Here is a 22,379-nt window from a genome sequence, read left to right as displayed (position 1 = left end):
TCACCGCATAGCGGCACCATGAGCGAGTCCCCCTTTGAGGTGGTCTTCTCGGCGAAGGAGCCCAGCCAGATGTAACGCAAGCCTGCGTCATAAGATATGCCGTTCTCTGGCCTTTCCGGTAGAGAGGTTAAGCTGGCCCCATCACTCCCCGATCTCAAAGACATGGCAGCGGTAACGTCTAGTCTCTCAGGAGCTGCGAGGTGAATGCGCTCTCACAGTTGACTCTCCTTTCAAAATGGCCCCCGTGACGTCATTCACAAGGCCACTCCTCTATTGCTTGGCGCACTTTTCTTGGTCTCTCATTGGGCTGCGCGTCTCAGGTGGCGATGTCGGGGAGGGTCACTCTGACGTCACCTCAGACCTCGTGGCTTTGGTTGGCGCCCACCCCCTCACCGTCCTATTGGCTGGCAGCCTCGTGGGGCTCCGATTCGCGCCAAACCCTTTGACAGGGATACGGGTAGGGTGGCCCAAATTTAGCCCGCACGGAGGATAGGCTGTACAACTCCACTAGGCCTCAGATGCTTTAGGGCCTGGTCTACCAAACGGTTCCTGCTCTTTATCTCAGCAGTGCCTCCAAATGTAGCCCACTTATTAAACGTTGTGGCACTACCTGCTGATATTTCACTGGTTGGCGCTTCCAGGAGTCCTGAGCCCCGCTTACTATGGGGGAAGCAGGGAATTCTTTAATAATGGCGTGCCTCCACCCAGGGCTCTGCTATGGGAGAACTACAACTCCCACCCTGGGAACTGATGTAGTGTATTAACCCCTCAATAGGATCCACTGGCTGCAGGCTGATTTGCCCCTCCCTGGAGTAACTCCTTACCAGTTGTAGTGGTCCTGGGTACACACACACGGAATACAGCAGATTGCAATTGAACAGATTGAGCTTTATTGGGCAGACCTCTCCAGGAGTGTATTCTCAGACAGTCAGGGTACATCCACCAATTACATCATAGCACAAGGCCCTAGCTCAAAGGTACCCAGGGTACTCACGCCAGAATGATCTCCTCTAGGAGGTTCCTCCGGTACTACGCGCCAGGAGACCCTATCTTAGGGCTCTCCCCGGTACCACACGTCAAGCAAACTCTCCACAGAGACTCACCCCCGGTACTACACCTGACCTACTCTTTAGCAGGATCCTACTTTCTCTTGGAGACTATTTCTCCCTTACCTACACACTTGTGTACCCTAACTTCCAGCTGATGTAATGCTGGCAGGATCTTAATCCTCTACACTCCTGGAGGGGCAGAGCGGCCCATTCTTACCTACATGCTGTCTACATGACACTCCTAAAGTGTCCTCTTACAGAATGCTACTAACTAACTCACAGGGGAGCTCCTCTCTTGAGAGGCTCCCAACTTAAGATGGCCCCCAGCACATGGCTGTTTCCCTTATATGGGCCTATGCACCACCCTGTGGCCATAACCCGAACTACAGGGGTCCTCCCCATTAACTATAGATGTACCAGGCTATACCCATTGTACCTTAACCATTACCCTCCCAGGGGCCTATCCTAGGGGTATACATCCTGAGGGGCCCTTTTTAGCAAACCCCTACACATTTAACAAAAGAAGCAGCGGCCAGCTCCATGTTGTAGCTCCCACCCTTCCCAGCTATAGGTGATCCCAGGGGGGGCAATAAAAGTGCAACCATTTGGGGGTTTAACCTTGAAAGCAAGTGCAGGTAAAACTGTATAAAACATATATATAATGAAGCAGTAGATTTATTAATTATTGTTATAATAATGGGTGAGTGCAGAGGATCCCTTATTGTTATCCTTCTTCTGACAAACATCTTCACACTCAATGGTCCATCACATAAAAATGGAACACTGGGTGGTGCCCTTCCCTGGGGGCAATGTCCTTTATTTAGATGTTAAAATATATAATCTGATCTCCCTTATTATTTTCCACTAAAACAAAGTCACTCTGTATCTCTAGGCAGAGTCCTGAGACAAAAGACATTCTGGATAATGCTCTGCATAGAATACATGGCCAGTCTTTCAGATTATTTTACAGACCTGGCTATTGCTGCCTTCACTGAAGGCAAATTAGGGAGAGTCCACAGGGCCCTCAGCAATGACTCCAAAGTAAATTTAGATCCAAGTCACAGAAAATGGGAGCCTGAACACCCACTCTGGGTGACTAGGAGAGTGGGAGCCAGATCTGTGTAGCTTTCAAAATATTTAGGGTGAAAACACACGGAGCAACCAGTAGCAGCTACTTTTTAAATGCTACTAAATGCCAGAAAATACCCTGCCATAGACAATAGTGAGAATTACCTCTGCTAAAACACACGTAGAGACAATTATCAGTAAATGATCAGCATTGTCTATTTTAGTAGCCACGACAAGTAGCTGCTACTAGTAGCTCTGTGTGTCTTCACGCTTAGGGCTGTGACACACTGCGATATTAGTCGCAGCACGACAAATCTCCCTTGTCGCGGGCGACTAATCTCCCCGAAATGCCATCCCACCGGCTAGAATGTAATTCGCTGGTGGGATGGTATACGTGGCGTCACGATTTGTCGAAGTTTGGCAAATTGTGGCACCGTGTATTCCATCCCACCGGCGATTTACATTCTAGCCGGTGGGATGGCATTTTAGGGAGATTAGTCGCCTGCGACAAGGGAAAAAGTAGCTGCTACTAGTAGCTCTGTGTGTCTTCACCCTTAGGAGAGTCAACATGTCTGGGTAAAAAAAAAATTAGTAAATCTAGCCTTGCAAGAATGCTGCTCTATGGTGTAGATGCCACTTGAAATTTCAGGCTGGAGAGAGGCAAACATATTTTATAAAATACACTAATTTATCAAGAGCACCAATTTTAAAACAAGCTTGAACAGATTTTTTTTAAGAACCTCCATTTGCACTTAAATTCCAGCAGAGAGAAAAAAACGAGATGTTGGTATATCTGCCGGTTAACACTATGTTCCACAAAGGACAAGGTCATCATTCTGTGATCCGTGGATTCAGCTGGGTTGTGCTGAAAAGCTAAATGACAGGGGGAATATAATAATAATAATGGGTGGAATGTTTGCACAGGTTCTAGTAACCCATAGCAACCAGCTGGCTGATTTACTGTTTGAAAGCAAACATCTGCTGTCAGTTTCTATCCCTGCCCCAAACATTACGCCTGTTATTGCTTTGTAACTTCCATTTCTTTACAGATCTGCCCTATATCTCATTATAGCAGATGTGCCCAAACTGGTGGGCTGCATTCTGCAGTAGTGCAGGGGGTCGGGAAGGTAGTTGCCCCCCACCCCTTATACCCCACATACCTCCCCCACACACCCCTCAGGAACACAACACTGTACTTAGATTGTAAGTTCTACGGGGGGGGGGGGGGGCTCCTTCCTACTGTGGCACTTACTCCCTGTGCATTTATATATATTTATTGTATTTATTATAACACTTGTCCTCCCTGTGTGTAATTGTGTATATTGTAAGATTGTACAGCGCTGCGTACCTTTGTGGCGCTTTATAAATAAAGTTATACATACATACATACACTGTATTCATGGGGTAAGCAGAGAAGGGCAGAGACCTGTGGCAATTCCGTGCAGGGCAGGGCCTGTTATTGCACTTTGCACCCTGCATTTAATAAATGACCCCTTAGTGTATCTTCTTGCCCCCTTTTTTTATTACTATTACTATTTTCCATTGTGGGAAGAGATCTATCGTTATAAAAAGGGATTATTAATCACCCCCATAAACAGGACTGAGCCCCAGTTTTGGCTCCCAACCCAAATGATAAGAATCCCAATAAGCTCCCAAAGACATGGAAATGCTTTCAGTCAGATTCTTTTATAGAACATAAATACTGATAATATCATAACCTGCAATATCGATTGTAATATGCAGTAAAAGACCTTCACCTGAAGGGAGCTGTAATGTTCAGTCAGCCGGAAAATCCCATTTCATGAACAGAGCATTGATGCCACCTTAAAGGAAAACTACACCCCAAAACAATGTAGGTCTCTATACACATATAACATATATTGAATAAACAGCTCATATATAAAACTCTGCTTCATCTAAATAAACCATTTTCATAAAAATATACTTTTTTATTAGTATGTGCCATTGGGTAATCCTAAATTGCCTAAACTGCCATTTTAAGAATTAAGGGCCACCCCTGGGATCATAGGATTCACAGTGCACACAAACAAGCCAATGCACACATACATGCTAGGCCCCATCAGCCAATGAATGGACAGAGTTCTGCCTTTTACTCCCACACTACTTCCTGTTACAGTTAGAGTTGCATTATTTCCTGTCAGCTGATCTCTGAGGGAGCACACAGCCCATCACTAAATGGCGGCTCAAGGGAAAGGATGCAAAAGGGCAATATTTACTGATATATATATTCCAGTTTGGAGAGATTCTTTAATAGGTCACTTAACATAATATAAACTGTCTGTTGGTCAAGTATTCATTCTGGGGGTATAGTTCTCCTATAACTACCTTGGCCAGATGTGACATAGCTGAAAGGTGCTGTATGGGCAGAATGAGGTATTGCTATTTCTGAGAATTCATGTTTAGGCAAATGCATAGGTTATATTACAATTATTATTATACAATAAGGGAGTATATGTGTGTTTAAAAGTAGTTAAAAATCCATTTTTTCTACATTGGTCATTAGTTCGTTGGAAGGCATAAACTTTATATGAGCGCTGAGTGTTGTGCGGGAGGGAAAGTGAGAATATGCACTATTTGGTCATCCCTCAAATCCAACATGTCCATTTTAGCAAAATTCTACTTAGTGGGCCATATTGTCCACTATATGTAGAGTGTGGGGTCACTTTCTGAGTATTTTTGGTACCTTGAAGGCTATTATATTTCAGCTGGAAACTTCTTTTTGTTTGGCCAAGTTCAAGGACTTGGTTGAGTATCCACTTCATGGTAATTCTTTGGGGGGGGAGTGAGATAATTTGAATGTTTGGGCTGTGACAGAACATAGAGTACCTTTACTCCTCAACTCATCACTCATTAACCCTTCACATATGATCAAGACTTGGCTAAGGCTTCAGCCCTTGTCTCGAATTCCCTCCCACGTTTTGAATGATCTTTTAAAACACATTTGTATAGAGAAGCTCATCTAGCCATGTGTTGTTCAATGCCATACTTCTCACTTTGCTGATTCCTTGCACATACCTTGTGGCTTATACCCCTTCTCCTTTTCCTACTCATGAGAGGACCCTCTTTTATAAGTTGTATTTTTCGGTGCCGGCAGTGAGACTAAATTTGAACATGTGGAGCACATGGTCCCCAAACTGTGGGGCAGGCCTACCTGGGTAGGAGCTGGAGAAGTGTCAGAAGGGCTCAGCCTGAAAGCCAGTAAGGGGAAAATTCAATAAGATATATGGAAGGCTGTTGGTCTTAACCAAGATCTTGCTTTTTATTCACACAATTTCTTCCCTAACTATCCCTCGCTCCTCCCTATCTGTCACCCAACTGACCTCTCCCCTCACTTCCTTTTTCCCTAACCCTCAAACAATTTGTATTAACACGTAACTATTGTAGTATTTAAAACATTACTAATAATCCCCCAACAGGTCCCTGACATTGGGCCAATACTTATTTGCTGTTCTAGATATTCTTAGGGCCAATATTGTCCTGTATCTGCAACATTGTGCTAAGCTAAGGGGGTCCTGGCCAAAGCTTGGTCCTCCAATGGGGTCTTGAATTGAAAACGTATACAACAAAGGTAGAGGGGTTATACATAAAACTCACAGATACCTAGTGCAGAACAGGCCAGGATTAGTAACACCTCTTTCCTGGTATTATTTCTCAGTCGCAGCTGATATCAGCTTTGCTACTGGGTACCAGTTCCACTCATTCACACAGAGAAGCAATCCATGACCATTACTAATATTTTGCCTTCACCACCAGTGATGAGTGAATCTGTCCTGTTTCACTTTTGACGAAAAATTCACAAAACGGCGAAAATGTTGCGCGTCAAAACAAAAAATCTCACCCACGACAATTCTTGTGATGTGCGACAATTCTTGTGATGTGCGACAATTTTTGTGATGTGCGGCAATTCTTGTTTCCGCCTGCGACAATTGTTTTGACACCCGCGACAATTTTTTTGACGCCCGCGATATTTCTTTTGACGTGCAACAATTCTTTTGACATGGGCGACAATTTTTGGATGTGGGCAACAATTTTTGGACGTGCAGCGAATTTTTCCACTGCAAATTTTTTATCCGTTTCGCAAAAAAATTTGCCAATGGGGGGCTGTGGAAATTTGCCGCAAATCCATGCCTGGCGAAATGTTTCGCCCATCACTATCCACCACATTCCCAGTGAGAAGTTACTGTATATTGGCTGAGCACAAGGTAATGACTGCATATTACACATTATATATATATCCAGTGCAGAGCTGACATGAGCAATGGAAGAGTCAACAGAGACAAGCTGCAACAGGAGCCATTCGCTCTTCTAAAGTCAAATTACTGTTTGTTGTTATGGGTCACGTATTGGAGGCGCATAACAGATTCCTGTGTATAATGAACATGCTGCCCTAGATAATAATATTGCATTGGAACCAAGCAGCCAATTTCGGGTGTCCCCTGACCAACTGAAACACTGTTCTTCCACATGTATGGCAAAAAAGTCATTTACTTACCCTACTGATTGCTATTAATAAACTTGGACAAGTATGTACAAGGGTACATGGGCTAGCTATACAAAGGAAAGCCATATTGGAGTATCAGTTATGGTTCAACTACATTTCCCAGCATCCTAAAAACCTTCAGCTAACCAGCAATTCTCAGAGCTTTGGATCAGCAACAGCTGGAGGGCTGCAGGTTGGTAACCCCTGAATTCCAGGGTTGGTAAGGGCAATAGAGAAAAGTAAGCAAAGTAACTTATTGTAGGACAGGGTGGGTAGTGCCAATTTACTACAAACATAAGTGGAAAAGAGATGAATGTAGGGTATGACAGAGTGCCCTATCAGTGAGCTCTGTTTGTTATTGGTCTCTCTGAAAGGCAGTAAATGAGCATGAATGGCTGCAGTGCATTGTGGGTGAGTGGGCAGTGAGTACTAGGCACAGTGCATGAGTATCAGGCACCTACATAGAGGCTGAGTGAGTGCTGCAGGGGTTAAGCAGGCAGGTTAGGGCAGGGGAGCCGTGTGATTGGCTCAGCACTTGGCAGTGTCTCCTCACACTCCCTGCAATGCAGCCTTCCCTGCTGCAGCTCCCAGAGGCAAGCCCCAGGGGATAGGGCAAGGGCGCTCCGGGCTCCCTCTCACACTAACATGGGGGCAACGTTTTCCCAAAGGAGGAAAAGCAGCGCAGAGAAATCTCAGCTAAAGAAGTCCTGCAGTGGGTGAGTAGCAGCTCCCAGTGTGCCCCAGCACCTCTGCCTTCCTATACACACAGGCTGTTCTGTATCCTGCCACTTCTCTAACAGTCCAGCAACTCTGGAACATACTCAGTACTCATATACTGTATACTCATACTCACAGGTCAGCTTGACTCCACTGTGTAGCCCAGCCTGGCATATACATTGCATTGATATAGACTTGCAGATCCAACTTTGTTTTGTACTCTATATAATCAGACTGCTCTGTATAATGATGCTGAGTATCTCTATACACTGATAATGACTGGGCTGCTCTGTATAATGATGATGAGTATCTCTATACGCTGATAATTACCAGGCTGCTCTGTATAATGATGCTGAGTATCTCTATACGCTGATAATGACCAGGCTGCTCTGTATAATGATGCTGAGTATCTCTATACGCTGATAATGACCAGGCTGCTCTGTATAATGATGCTGAGTATCTCTATACGCTGATAATGACCAGGCTGCTCTGTATAATGATGCTGAGTATCTCTATACACTGATAATGACCAGGCTGCTCTGTATAATGATACTGAGTATCTCTATACACTGATAATGACCAGGCTGCTCTGTATAATGGTGCCGAGTATCTCTATACACTGATAATGCCCAGGCTGATCTGTATAATTATGCCGAGTATCTCTATACACTGGTAATGACCAGGCTGCTCTGTATAATGATGCTGAGTATCTCTATACACTGATAATGACCAGGCTGCTCTGTATAATGATGCTGAGTATCTCTATACACTGGTAATGACCAGGCTGCTCTGTATAATGATGCTGAGTATCTCTATACACTGATAATGACCAGGCTGCTCTGTATAATGATGCTGAGTATCTCTATACACTGATAATGACCAGGCTGCTCTGTATAATTATGCCGAGTATCTCTATACGCTGATAATGACCAGGCTGCTCTGTATAATTATGCCGAGTATCTCTATACACTGATAATGACCAGGCTGCTCTGTATAATGATGCTGAGTATCTCTATACACTGATAATGACCAGGCTGCTCTGTATAATTATGCCGAGTATCTCTATACACTGATAATGACCAGGCTGCTCTGTATAATGATGCTGAGTATCTCTATACGCTGATAATGACCAGGCTGCTCTGTATAATTATGCCGAGTATCTCTATACACTGATAATGACCGGGCTGCTCTGTATAATGATGCTGAGTATCTCTATACACTGATAATGACCAGGCTGCTCTGTATAATTATGCCGAGTATCTCTATACACTGATAATGACCAGGCTGCTCTGTATAATGATGCTGAGTATCTCTATACACTGATAATGACCAGGCTGCTCTGTATAATTATGCCGAGTATCTCTATACACTGATAATGACCAGGCTGCTCTGTATAATGATGCTGAGTATCTCTATACACTGATAATGACCAGGCTGCTCTGTATAATGGTGCCGAGTATCTCTATACACTGATAATGCCCAGGCTGCTCTGTATAATGATGCCGAGTATCTCTATACACTGGTAATGACCAGGCTGCTCTGTATAATGATGCTGAGTATCTCTATACACTGATAATGACCAGGCTGCTCTGTATAATGATGCTGAGTATCTCTATACACTGGTAATGACCAGGCTGCTCTGTATAATGATGCTGAGTATCTCTATACACTGATAATGACCAGGCTGCTCTGTATAATGATGCTGAGTATCTCTATACACTGATAATGACCGGGCTGCTCTGTATAATGATGCTGAGTATCTCTATACGCTGATAATGACCAGGCTGCTCTGTATAATGATGTTGAGTATCTCTATACGCTGATAATGACCGGGTTGCTCTGTATAATGATGCTGAGTATCTCTATACACTGATAATGGACAGGCTGCTCTGTATAATGATGCTGAGTATCTCTATACACTGATAATGGCCAGGCTGCTCTGTATAATGATGCTGAGTATCTCTATACACTGATAATGACCAGGCTGCTCTGTATAATGATGCTGAGTATCTCTATACACTGATAATGACCAGGCTGCTCTGTATAATTATGCCGAGTATCTCTATACGCTGATAATGACCAGGCTGCTCTGTATAATGATGCTGAGTATCTCTATACACTGATAATGACCAGGCTGCTCTGTATAATTATGCCGAGTATCTCTATACACTGATAATGACCAGGCTGCTCTGTATAATGATGCTGAGTATCTCTATACACTGATAATGACCAGGCTGCTCTGTATAATGGTGCCGAGTATCTCTATACACTGATAATGCCCAGGCTGCTCTGTATAATGATGCCGAGTATCTCTATACACTGGTAATGACCAGGCTGCTCTGTATAATGATGCTGAGTATCTCTATACACTGATAATGACCAGGCTGCTCTGTATAATGATGCTGAGTATCTCTATACACTGGTAATGACCAGGCTGCTCTGTATAATGATGCTGAGTATCTCTATACACTGATAATGACCAGGCTGCTCTGTATAATGATGCTGAGTATCTCTATACACTGATAATGACCGGGCTGCTCTGTATAATGATGCTGAGTATCTCTATACGCTGATAATGACCAGGCTGCTCTGTATAATGATGTTGAGTATCTCTATACGCTGATAATGACCGGGTTGCTCTGTATAATGATGCTGAGTATCTCTATACACTGATAATGGCCAGGCTGCTCTGTATAATGATGCTGAGTATCTCTATACACTGATAATGGCCAGGCTGCTCTGTATAATGATGCTGAGTATCTCTATACACTGATAATGACCAGGCTGCTCTGTATAATGATACTGAGTATCTCTATACGCTGATAATGACCAGGCTGCTCTGTATAATGATGCTGAGTATCTCTATACACTGATAATGACCAGGCTGCTCTGTATAATGATGCTGAGTATCTCTATACGCTGATAATGACCGGGCTGCTCTGTATAATGATGCTGAGTATCTCTATACACTGATAATGACCAGGCTGCTCTGTATAATGATGCTGAGTATCTCTATACACTGATAATGACCAGGCTGCTCTGTATAATGATGCCGAGTATCTCTACACACTAAGTAGCTGATACAATACTCAGAGAATACAATATAGGGAAACATAAAGTTATATTTTAGGCAAATGTAACCTAAGATCTATCCTTGAGCAGTGACAATGGAGCTTTGTAACACGAGGTAAATCCGCCCCACACAAGCCATGTGAGTGGAATTCCAGTTGGGATAAGCCCCATGCAGTACTCCCGTGCAGCCTTCCGTCACCCTGGGAGTTGTTGTTGCACAAACAGCTGTCTATAGGCTGAGAGATTCCACAGGTAGAGAGCACATTCACATGGGCACATGAGCAGCGCTCTCACTGCTTCCCAGCAATCTCATAACTCACTCACTGTCACACACACGTATATAGCTGGGGGGGGGGGGGCAATAGGTGCAGCAGACCCAGTGGCTGCTGGGGGCCCAGGAAGGAACGTAGGGCCCTGGGTAATGTGCAAAACAAACATTTTTGCCAGGGGCCCAATTACTTCTATTGGAAGTTACCCAGAGCTGCCTTTATGGGGTCAGTAGGGGCCACTACCCCGTGCTCCTGATAAAAAGGGGCCCATTTATAAAGAATGCTGTGCATTGTACAAAAATATGTATTCCTCTTGTCTGTGCCTGTGGCTGTAGGGAAATAGTCCATGGGACACCCGGTACAGTAGGGGAGGCTGTATCAAGGTTCCATGTTATCTTTGTCCAGTCTATGGCTGTTGTTGAACTACAACTCCCAGCACTCACCAACAGGCAAATGTCAAAAGCTGCATATCAACAGCATTGGGTGGAGGTTAAAAAAATCCTACTTATTCATCTTGGTCCTCCAATCACTAAACATGGCCCCAACTTCTACAATCCTTTCCATATTAACCATTTACATGCCAGGTGCTAGGCCACTGTCTCTATAGTCTTGGTACAAGCAGAAGCCATTAGATATCTCTCTATGGGAGCACCAGGATGTACTGGGGGTGCCACACAGGTGGGGTACAGGGCCCCTATACTGCCTATGGCCTTTAATGATCAGAAGCTTACTATACAGTAGATTTATGGAACGACAGTCTAATCAGATATTCGAGTCTCCTTCCCTTCCGTCACATTGCAGCAGTTCTGCCATGCTTTATGGCTAAGATTCTAGCTATCCTTAACAAAACCAGACCATATGGAAATATTTAATAAATATAGTAGCTTTCTAAAAGCCCAGTGAATGAGCCTTTTCTATCTATATTCTCTCTAGATGTGTATGAATGTGCTGCTTGGGAAGGGGTTAATGACTAAGCTCTGGACATATCTATTTACATTGCTCGGCTTTGCTTTGTGCCACACATTATGGCCGCACCCTCAGCAGGATGTGCACCTGTTTGTCACCCTGTGTATTTCGGACGGTGAGCTGCCCCCGGGCGGGTAATTACCGGGTGTGCCCACACTGCTCCATAGGAGGCTCCACCAACTTTTATTTTGTATCTGATAAAAATGGATTATCTGCAACTCAATCCAGAGTATTTAGCTGTAAAACCTCCTGCATAGAGGCTTCTTGTCTTACGCTGATGTGTTGGTAAATAAAGGGGAAATTCACCCAAAATTAATTTAGTATTTTTAAAAGTAAAATAAGAAATGCTGTGCTTTATATATATATATATATATATATATATACATACAGACATCACTACTGACTCACCATTCTCAGCAATATCTTGTGTATTATTATGGTGTTGGATAAATAAGGAAGGATAATAACGAGGGTTATTAGATCAGTTAATGGCACATAGTTGGTCTCATTAACGAGAACATTTCCTGACTGCCGCCAGCGCCGCCTGTTAGGCTGAAGGCTGAGGAGGAAGTTTCCTGTGATTTATTGGCATTAATAGGGAATACGGCCCCTAAAATAAAAGGCCCGGGGCCAGAAGATGTGCAATAGTTTATTAACACAATGTAACATTTGGTATTATCTGATTTACAGTTCAAATGTTTTAGTCCATTATTAGTGCTTGCAAGGATAGTTCAGCAGTCCTGTCTTGCTTTATGGCAGAGATTCTAGGTTTTAGAATGATAAAATTCATCTCATAAGACACCAAGCAGGATCTGTTGCCCATTTATCTGTGAGGCACGTTTATGTTTACTGTATTCTTGTTATACAGAGAAAAAAATGACAACTTAAAAATGAGTTATTAACCATTAGGTAACTGTGTGTTAAAAAGGAACTCTGGCTTCCAAACCAAAATGTGTTAAAGAGCCCCACACAACACAGAAAACACTAATATACCTATCACTGTAATCTGTTCCATCAAACAGAAGGAATAAATACCATTTTTATATGCTGAAATCCAGCTGTAAAACAGTTCTTCTCTTTCTGCATCATTTGAAATCCTGGCAGGGGAGGAGGGACTAAAACATTAATGTTACAAATTATAACAACTTCTCCACAGCTTACAGACAGGATGCAGGAACTACATAACCCACAATGCATTGCACTGATGTCATTTTACTTATTTACGTCATATGTGCAGGGAATTGTGGGATTGGGAGGATGTAGGCTGAAGGCAGGCTGAGGACAGGCGACTACTGTTACATTTTATTTGAGTCACAAAGTAGTCAGCCAGATCAGCAGGGGAACAGGGGGCGGGGTTTAGGGAACTGTTCCAAACCATATTATTACTTTAAAAATCATGAAAAGGCTGCATATTTTTTAACTAATGTATATTGCAGAATTGCTTAAATTGTGTTTGGGTGGAGTTCCCGTTTAAGTGCCCTATTAAACGCACATGGAGCCAGTGTACCGGCCTCTGCTCTGTGTGTATCAATACGGCGCTCTTCATTCACTGGTATTAGGAACAAGGACTTTGCCATGTGTACTGTAGCCCTAAACTCTAATCTAACTCACTGAGCCCAAAAGCTCCAATAGGGAATTCCTTTTTTCACTTTTATCAAAGGGAATGTATAATATATAACTCACTGCTTTCCCACAACTCACGTACAGCACAAGCGCCAGAAGCAGATGTACTTGCGCACTAAATAACATTATCCACTCTGAAGCTGCACTCATATGATAAGGATTTAGTAATAGGAGAGTTACACAGTGCCATCTGCTGGTGAGATCACACAGGTGCAACCACAAGGGGATATAAAATTTAAATCTCATTAACTAGTTCCTATGCTTCAGTAACAAGGTAATGGGGGGTGATGTACAGGTCCTTCTCAAAAAATTAGCATATTGTGTTAAAGTTCATTATTTTCTGTAATGTACTGATAAACATTAGACCTTCATATATTTTAGATTCATCACACACAACTGAAGTAGTTCAAGCCTTTTAGTGTTTTAATATTTATGATTTTGGCATACAGCTCATGAAAACCCAAAACTCCTATCTCACAAAATTAGCATATTTCATCCGACCAATAAAAGAAAAGTGTTTTTAATACAAAAAAATCAACCTTCAAATAACCTCATGGCTTAACGCGTTTCGTGGTCAAAACACCACTTCATCAGAAGCCCCCATAAATGATTAAACCACATAGGAGAGAGTCCATAATAACATGAAATATACTTTGTAAATACTCCATATTACTGTCAAAGCAATACTAATCCTATTAACCTGATATAATTTAAACCTCATATATTATACAATGTACCTAACATACATAGTCTCAAAGTCACATAAGCAACCGTCAAACCGTTGTGTCCACATACAGCCCAAATGTAACAAGGTTCCAACAGTGGAAATTAATATATATTACACAGTAAAACATTCACATAGCTTAATAGCTTAATTAATTGCTTAATGTCAGCAGTAGCAGGATAATTCCCATTCTCTATTAAGACCCCCGTATTGTTCCGTTGTCCGTAAACGATAAATCCAATAGACCTCACGCTCCGAGAGTCTTTTATCTATATCTCCTCCCCTGGCATTAGCCCTGGGTCTATCGATAATCTGGAATGTCACTCTACCTTTGCCCTCATGCTTCTCTATGACATGCTTCGCTACCGCTGATCTAGCATCATTTCTGTCAATAGCTGATAGGTGCTCTAGGATCCTAGTCCCAGCCCTACAGACAGTTTTTCCCACATACTGGGCGCCACACTCGCATGTGGCAAGGTAAATAACACCCTTAGATTGACAGTTAAAATATTGGGGAATAGTAAATGCGTGTCCTCCATGTGTATCAGTAAAGGTCTTTGATACACAGATAGCGCCGCAAGCCTTACACCTCTTTCTGCCACATTTGAAGGTGCCCTTGTAACGTAACCAGGCAGATTCTTGTTCCTTTTTTCTGGTGGAGTATAAACTCCTAGACACCCAAGATGCCAAATTCCTGGCTCTCCTAAATGTAAAATGGGGGGTTTTATCCAGAATATTATGTAACACCGGGTCCTGCATCAATATCCCCCAATACTTAGTCACACTCCTCTGTATGTCATAAACCCCACGGCCATACGTAGTACAGAACCTAAGTTTCTTATTGGGTCCCCTTTTATGTGCCCTATTGTGTTCAGTGGGGCATAATAATTCCATCCTATCAGTGGCCACAGCTCTTTCATAGGCCGTCTTGATCACGTCCGTGTCATACCCCCGCTGAGCAAACCTATCCCAAAGTAGCATAGCCTGTTCTTGAAAGGCATCCCAAGAAGAACAAATGCGCCGTAGGCGCAAAAATTGTCCTACTGGGATGCCTCTAATGCAAGTCCTGGGGTGACCACTTTTGGCATGCAAAAGAGTGTTCCGTGTTATAGGTTTACGGTACAAATCAGTAGTTACTGCACCTTCAGACGTGGAAAAAACCACATCTAGGAAGGGAATCTCTACCAAATCAGTTTCATAAGTAAATTTAATTCCCTCCACTGCTTCATTACAATAGCTCACAAAGGAGTGTAGCGAAGAGGCATCGCCATCCCACACCCCTATGCAGTCATCGATGTAACGGTAAAACCGTATTATCTGACCACGATAGGGATTAGAATCTCCAAAGACGTGGAGGCGCTCCCACCAGCCCATGAAGAGGTTGGCATAAGTGGGGGCAAAGGAAGCCCCCATGGCGGCCCCACGTCTCTGGAGATAAAACTTACTATCAAAGAGGAAATAATTAGTGTGTAAGAGGAAATGGACAGCCTGTAGAATAAATTCTATTTGCATGGGGGGGAAAGCCCCTTCCTGTCTTAACCAATATTGTATTGAATGCATACCTACAGTGTGATCGATGGAGGAGTAAAGGGCAGCTACGTCCATTGAAAACCACCTATAGGTTGGTTTCCATACCAGATCGGCCAACTTATTGATGCACATGGTGGTATCCTTGGGAAATACCTGTTAGCAAACCAACCCGTTGTTCCATTATTCAGCATGAGCGTATGGTATTTGCACTTACAGACAACCAAACAACCTACTGCACAAGGGAAACGTCTCAGTTAGATGTGTTAGAGGGTGTGAATGGACCATCAGAACAGTTTCTCTTCTTAGCAACTACTAACTGTGCAGGTAGAGGCCACATTAGGATATACGTCTCTCTTTCAGGTCCAAAATTTGTTTAGGAGCCCCCAGTAACCCATGTAATACAGTTACAGATACAGGGGAATCTTGCTGTATCAGAAGTACATCCAGAAATTAATTTCTCTTTTTAACCTAATGTACCATAAAGCTGAGTCACCTTCGCCTTCATTTTTTATTTCTTTTTATAGCGTTTGGATTATTTGCCTTCCTAGTCTGACTCTTTCCAGCTTTCAAATGGGGGTCACTGACCCCGGCAGCTAAAAAACGATTCCTCTGTGAAGCTACAATTTATTGCTATTCCTTATTACTTATCTTTCTATTTAGAATTCATTCTATTCATATTCCAGTTTCAAACCACTGGTTGCAAGGGTAATTTGGAAACTAGCAACCAGATAGCTGCTAAAATTCCAACCTGTAGCCACCAGTCTTTTTCCCCCCACATACACACTTTATACTCACTTTGTTGCAATCAGGGGAAGGGCAGGTGGGGAGAAATGGGGGAGGGCTAGTGGGGATTGGGTCTGGGCCAATGGGGGCCCACTGGGTTATTTCCTGGTGTCCCGCCGGCCCAGTCTGACCCTGAGCCTGACTGCATATTGGCTCAGCTCCATGGGACTCGCAGCAGGTACAGGTCATTCAGTCGCACCCCTGCCCTACCCATATTTACCCCACTGCTAAACCTATACACACTATCACACTCACCTCTTAAGGGGGTTGTTCATTTTTAAATTAACTTTTAGTGTAGAGAGTGTAATTCTGAGACAACTTGCCATTGGCCTTAATTTTTTATGATTTGCAGTTATTGAATTATTTCGCTTTTTGTTCAGCAGCTCACCAGTTTGCAATTTCAGCAGCTATCTGGTTGCTAGGGTCCAATTTAACCTAGCAACCAGGCAGTGGTTTGAAAGAGAGTCAGAAATATGAATGGAGGAGGGCCTAAATCAAAAGAAAAGTAATGAAAAGTAACAATAACAATAATAGTGCAACCTTACAGAGCAATAATTTTTTGGTTTCTGGGGTCAGTGACCCCCCCCCCATTTGAAAGCTGGAAGAGGTCAGAAGAGGAAGGCAAATCATTATAAAACAATAAAAAATGAAGACCAATTAAAAACCTGCTAAGAATAAGCCATTCTATAACATACTAAGAGTTAATCTGAAGGTGCACTTCTTGTATATATAGCTATATATGTGTGTGTGTGTGTGTGTGTGTGTGTGTGTGTGTGTGGCGCGCGTGGGTGTATTTTTATATAACTTATTTTGTGTCACTACTTCCGTTTGCAAGATTAATATACTGCTTTCCATTACTTTATCCCCATTATCCTCTATCCCCTTTGTCCTCTAGTACAGTGTTATAATAAAAAGCACTTCTGTTTGTAAATGTAGGCAAAGTAGGCTAACAGAGAGCAAGTAAAAAAAAAATCTGCAAAGCAACAGTTGTTACCATGGAAACAGTTGTCATTAGATAATGAACAGGAACAGCAGCCCAGGAATGGAGGCCCAGCAAATACAACAGCGTCGCCACCTGCTGTCCATTCTGGCCAATCACAGCCCCCTAGAGAGACAGGGAACACCTAGTGATATTGCTCTGCTTAGAGCTGGCCCTGCTAATGTCACATGGCTCTTCCCTGCTCACTTCATTCGCTGAGCAGAGCAACATCACAAGACTTTTTTCTTCTGCTGTGTCTGGTTGGCTGATATGACCAGCAGGTGGCGCTGTTGTTTCAAATTCACTATAACAGCAGTGGAAAACTGATAATATCTTAAAAACTCATAAGGTACAGCAGGGACCAAGTCACCCTTCCCTCCCTTGAGTTTGTCCCTATAGCTCAGTAGATAATGTACATGGGTCATGCAGTCCAGAGAGTGACTATACCGGCTTCTGTGTAAAACCAAGGAGCTCCCTTGAGTACTGAATACGTACAGGCTTTCTGATATTTAATATCAGAGTGACCACAGGGGGGCAGTGTTTCTTGTTTCTTCAGGGGCTCTGGATCAAGGTTCGACAGAGAGATGATTTCAGCAAGCATTAAAATTCAGATATAAAATGTTCCTATACACAGGGGCAGACACTATCTGCCAGAACAACACACAGTGATTGGTTATGTGCATAAGCCCCTCCCAAATCAATATTTAATCAGAGCTCGGGAAGCTTTGAATTGGGTAAAAAATGTGATCTGCCAAGGACCATGAAGATGCAGGCCTGCAGGGACCCCCATATAGTGTCAACACCTCACCCCTTTATTAGCAGCTACATATGAATCTACATGCTGCACAGTAAATTAGCAATTAATATAGATGCTGCATGGCTGCACATAAATCACTTCAGTCTGCAGCATGCATCTAAATCAATTGCTAATTAGCCATTAGCAGGATTTAGATTTAATGGTATTAAAGGGGTGAGATGGCAACTTTACCCCTATGTGATTGGACCATCACCATGTAACCCACCACTTGGGTGGCCAATCCCAGCTAAACAAGCCTATCTCACTGTGTAGGGCTGGTTTTTGGCTCCCTGCGCAGAATAACCTGACACTCCTACAGGGGAGGGGCTTAGGCAAGAGGCAGTTGTCTCAGCCTAAAGGTGGCCATACACGCATCGATATTATCGTACGAAACCTCGTTTCGTACGATAATCGGTGCGTGTATGGCATGTCGGCGAGTCGACCGATATCGCAGGAAGCTGCCGATATCGGACGACTCGCCGATCGGACAAGTTTGAAAATTTTGATCGGGCGCCATAGAAGGCGCCTGACCAAAATTCTCCCTTCAGAGCTGAATCGGCAGAAGGAGGTAGAAATCCTATTGTTTCTACCTCCTTACCTGCCGATTCAGCCCTGAATGGTGTGTGGCGGATCTTACGATGTTTCGTGCGACCGATGGTCGTACGAAACATCGTAGGATCGCCATGTGTATGGCCAGCTTTAATACAATAAGGGGCATATTCATTATAGTGTGTAAGTCAACATCACCAGCGATGTTGCCCATAGCAACCAATCAGCAATTAAAATTGAACACTCACCTACAAATTATAAAACAAGAGCAAAGATCTGATTGGTTGCTATGGGCAACATCACTGGCGTTTATAAATACACCCCTAAGAGTGAGATCTGGGTAGAATGCCCATTTGATCCTGTAGATCCTTCTGGAAATCCAGCCTGTGGGTCACTTAGGGTAAGGTTTGGGGTGAGCTCTTGTTTGCTATAATACATACCTATAATTGGGAATACTTTCCCTTTAACACCCTAATCGTTTTGCTAATTATTGTACATAGTGTGGGTCAGGGATGTCCAAACAGCAACCCTCTGGCTTCTATTGAACTACAACTCCCACAAGCCCCCCCAAACTACCTTTTACTGTCAGAGTATGCCGTACACCCCTGTTCCATAGCAGGTTGGCTCCCCGGTGTAGGCTGCAGCATAATATCACCGGAACCATCTCCCACTGACAGGATGTGTTTATTTCCTCCCTCACAGGGGCTGAGTGATGACAAACATGTTGTTCTCATACAGGGAAGCGTTCAGTACTGGGCCGTCCAACTGGGGGCCTGGGGGCTGCATCTCCTCTCCAAGAATTCCTTTATGGCCCCCCCTGCCTGCCTGACTGCTGCACAGACTTGTGTGGAACATCGCTGCTCTCATAGGCTCTGCAGGTGTTGGGAGATCAGTAACTGGGGCCCTAGGGATAGAGATTAAGGGGGGATTTATTATACTGTGTAAAAAAATGGCAAAAAAATGGCAACATGGCCAAGCTTTATCATGTAAACAAAGGTGTAATTTTTTTAGGTGTTTTTTCTTCTGCCGGAACTTCCGTAAAATAATGGTGTAAAACTTGGCGTTTGGAATAATCCATTTATTTTACACAGCTTTTTGCACCGATTTTTGGGCGAATTAATCTTACACAGCATAATAAATAGGCAGTGAGAGGGAGAGTAATTGTGGCATAGTATGTATGATTGCAGGGTTGCACTGGGGGGTGCAGGGCCCACCGGGGGTCCCACCCTGGGGCCCTCACACCCCTCAGGGGCCACCTGCTTAAACCCCCCCCCGAGTAAAATATAGGTACATCTACCTTGGAGTTTTCTCACCAAGAGGTTGTCGGCTTGCCAAGAATACGCTACGTGTGGCATTGGCTTTAGGCAGGACATTCAAGGGAATGGGCTGTTTTGGCTATTCAGTTATTTTCTATAGAATTCAATAACAACAAGGTCCCACAGGCTCATAAAGAACTTTTGCTATGGTTGTCGACCGAGAATGTCTCCGCAGGGGCAACCAGCATGGCATCCCCCAGTCACATACAAATGCAAATAAGGAAGAAAGGGAATGCTGTGGGCACACTATAAGCTCTATGGCCATTCTTTACTCAAAAAGGAGATAATCCCCATTTTCCCTTTATGCTCTTGCAGCTTCCCTGCTCAGGTCCCTTAGTGACACAACCAAGCGGAACAGACCACCCCCTCTGATAGGGGGCACTAATGGATAAGACCAGGCACATCCCTGCAGCTCATATGGCTTTGGCACATAGTGATGTTGGGCATTCTCCCTGGCACTGGGTGGGAAAGTGTCGCCCCGAGACAGACTCCATGCTTTCTCTTGCCTCGAAGCACACATGGGAAAGGCTCACCCAGTGGCACAGGCAGAAGTTATGGGTATGGGTAAATTCATTTAAGGCCCCCTATGCTTTGGGAATAATACATCTGGCATAGACATTTATTAAATCTGCTTATCAGTCAGTGCCCCACTGAGCCCCTATATGGCTTCTGGGTCCCTGAGCACTTGCAGGGTCTGTTCCCTCTATACTTACACCTTTATGGCACATACTTGGGCACTGCTTAAGGTCCCCATACACAGGCCGATTGTAGCTTCTGATATAGGTCCCTTAGAACCGATTCAGCAGCTTATCGGCCTGTGTAGGGGCACAAACGACAGGCCTACCCGACCAACATCTGGCCTGAAATCGGCCAGATATCGATAGGGCAGTGTCATGCGTGTTCTTGACAGGCAGGTTAAAAAATTTGGCCTGAATTCACCCAATATTGCCCACCCGTAGGTGGGGATATCGGGAGAAGATCCGCTCGCTTGGCGACCTTGCCAGGCGAGTGGATCTTTACGTGTATGGCCACCTTTAGCCATAGACCAGGCCAATTTTTTTGTGTGTGACTCCTTGTAGCTGCAACAAGTTCCCCATAATGAATCCAGAGCAGAAAGGGTTAAATGCCCAAACAATACACAAAAAGTGGAAGTGGGGTGAGTGCAGCTGGTTAGCAGGAAGCCTGGGGGGGGGGGGCCCATGGGCAGCTGCACAGCCAGGAGATCCCTTTGTTCCTCCTGCACTCACTCTCCTCCTTGTTTGTTCTCTGTGTTGCTGCCGCTGAACTATCCCAGCCAAGAGGGGAGGAGAGCACAAACTTGTTCACTTTGATGTGTGTGTTTGTGTGTGTGCGTATGTATGTGTGTGTGTGTGTGTGGGGGGGGTTGTGGAACCCTCCTCTCTGCAGTGGCAGAGTCTGTTTGAAGGGGAGGGGGGACTCAGCTGATAGCTGGCTGTCAGGGCACCCCACAAACATGAGCATGGGTGGGGCACTGGCACTAAGTACACTGCACAGCAACTCCCAGCATCCCCTGAGAGCCTTCAGCTGTTGCCAAATGCTAATATACCAGATGGAGCAGAGATCTGAAGGCAAGGTGTGGTTCCACTCTGGGGTACAAACCTTCCCCTTTAAACTAAAGGAGAGCAGATCCCAGTCTAATTAGCAAATCATTTAGACAGTTAATGGCATGGCTGTGCAGGCAGAAGTGTAGCCTGCAGCATGCATCAAAATGAATTGCTGGTTTCTGAGGCAGGTTGTGGAGTCCCAATGTGCCCCAGGGGTTAGCTGCCACCTGGTGACTGGGCACCATAACAATAAGTTGGCATTGCTGCACTGGCTGCCCCATGTCCTGGGCACCATCATGCACCGCGTTAGCAGTGAGCCATTGCTTAGGCAGCATGTAGAGCCCACCATTGTAGCGCCCCCAGGCAGCAGGGCTGTAATGCGCGGAAGCTACCAACCTGCTGCTGTTGCCGGGGGGCCGCTCAGTTGTGACTCATGAGCGCTACAGCTGCGGCGTGGGCTTTGATCGCTCGGTGCAGTGACGCAGTATGACCGGCAGGGGGAGCGCTTGGATACACACAGCTGATTCCCGGCCCTGCAGGCACATTCGGGCACTGGCTGCAGCCCGGTAGGATCGAAGGGCCGGTAGCTTCCAGATGTGAGCGGCACCGGGTGGGATTCTGGGTTACCTAGGTTACCTTGGCCCGGGCTGTGCCATCCACACAGGAGGGGGGACTGGTTATCCGGTGAGACAGAAGTTTTCTGGGTCAAACCACTGCAGCGATGTCGTTCAGCCCCTGGCAAGTGCTGTCACCGGTGCAGTGGGCAAAGTGGACCTGGTCCGCGGTACGGGGAGGCGGAGGGGGGCCGGAGGGAGAGGAGGACCCGTCCCAGGAGTCTGGGTGAGTGCAATGGGCAGTGCCAGGGTGGGTGC

The 22,379-nt window shown here is 44.6% G+C and overlaps 1 protein-coding gene across 5 annotated transcripts in view; it reads left to right on the top strand.

Moving 5' to 3' along the window:
• The first annotated feature begins 7,217 nt into the window (after positions 1–7,217).
• The window catches only part of tacc1 (transforming, acidic coiled-coil containing protein 1), a 60,726-nt gene continuing 45,564 nt past the window's right edge, over positions 7,218–22,379 (top strand). Inside the window, exon 1 of one of the 5 annotated variants that reach the window (XM_012959392.3) lies at positions 7,218–7,334. In XM_012959392.3, coding sequence (XP_012814846.1) covers positions 7,264–7,334 — 71 coding nt within the window. In that variant the 5' untranslated portion in view covers positions 7,218–7,263. Of the gene's footprint in view, positions 7,335–21,940; positions 22,348–22,379 lie in introns of those variants that run through there. The other 4 variants (XM_002932784.5, XM_012959391.3, XM_004912512.4 and 1 more) reach the window with 4 other exon arrangements.

This window comes from Xenopus tropicalis, chromosome 3, assembly GCF_000004195.4.
Source record: "Xenopus tropicalis strain Nigerian chromosome 3, UCB_Xtro_10.0, whole genome shotgun sequence".
In the NCBI taxonomy this organism is placed as follows: Eukaryota; Metazoa; Chordata; class Amphibia; order Anura; family Pipidae; genus Xenopus; species Xenopus tropicalis.
Note: the sequence above shows the minus strand (reverse complement) of the source record. Positions and strands in the feature narration are given on the sequence as shown.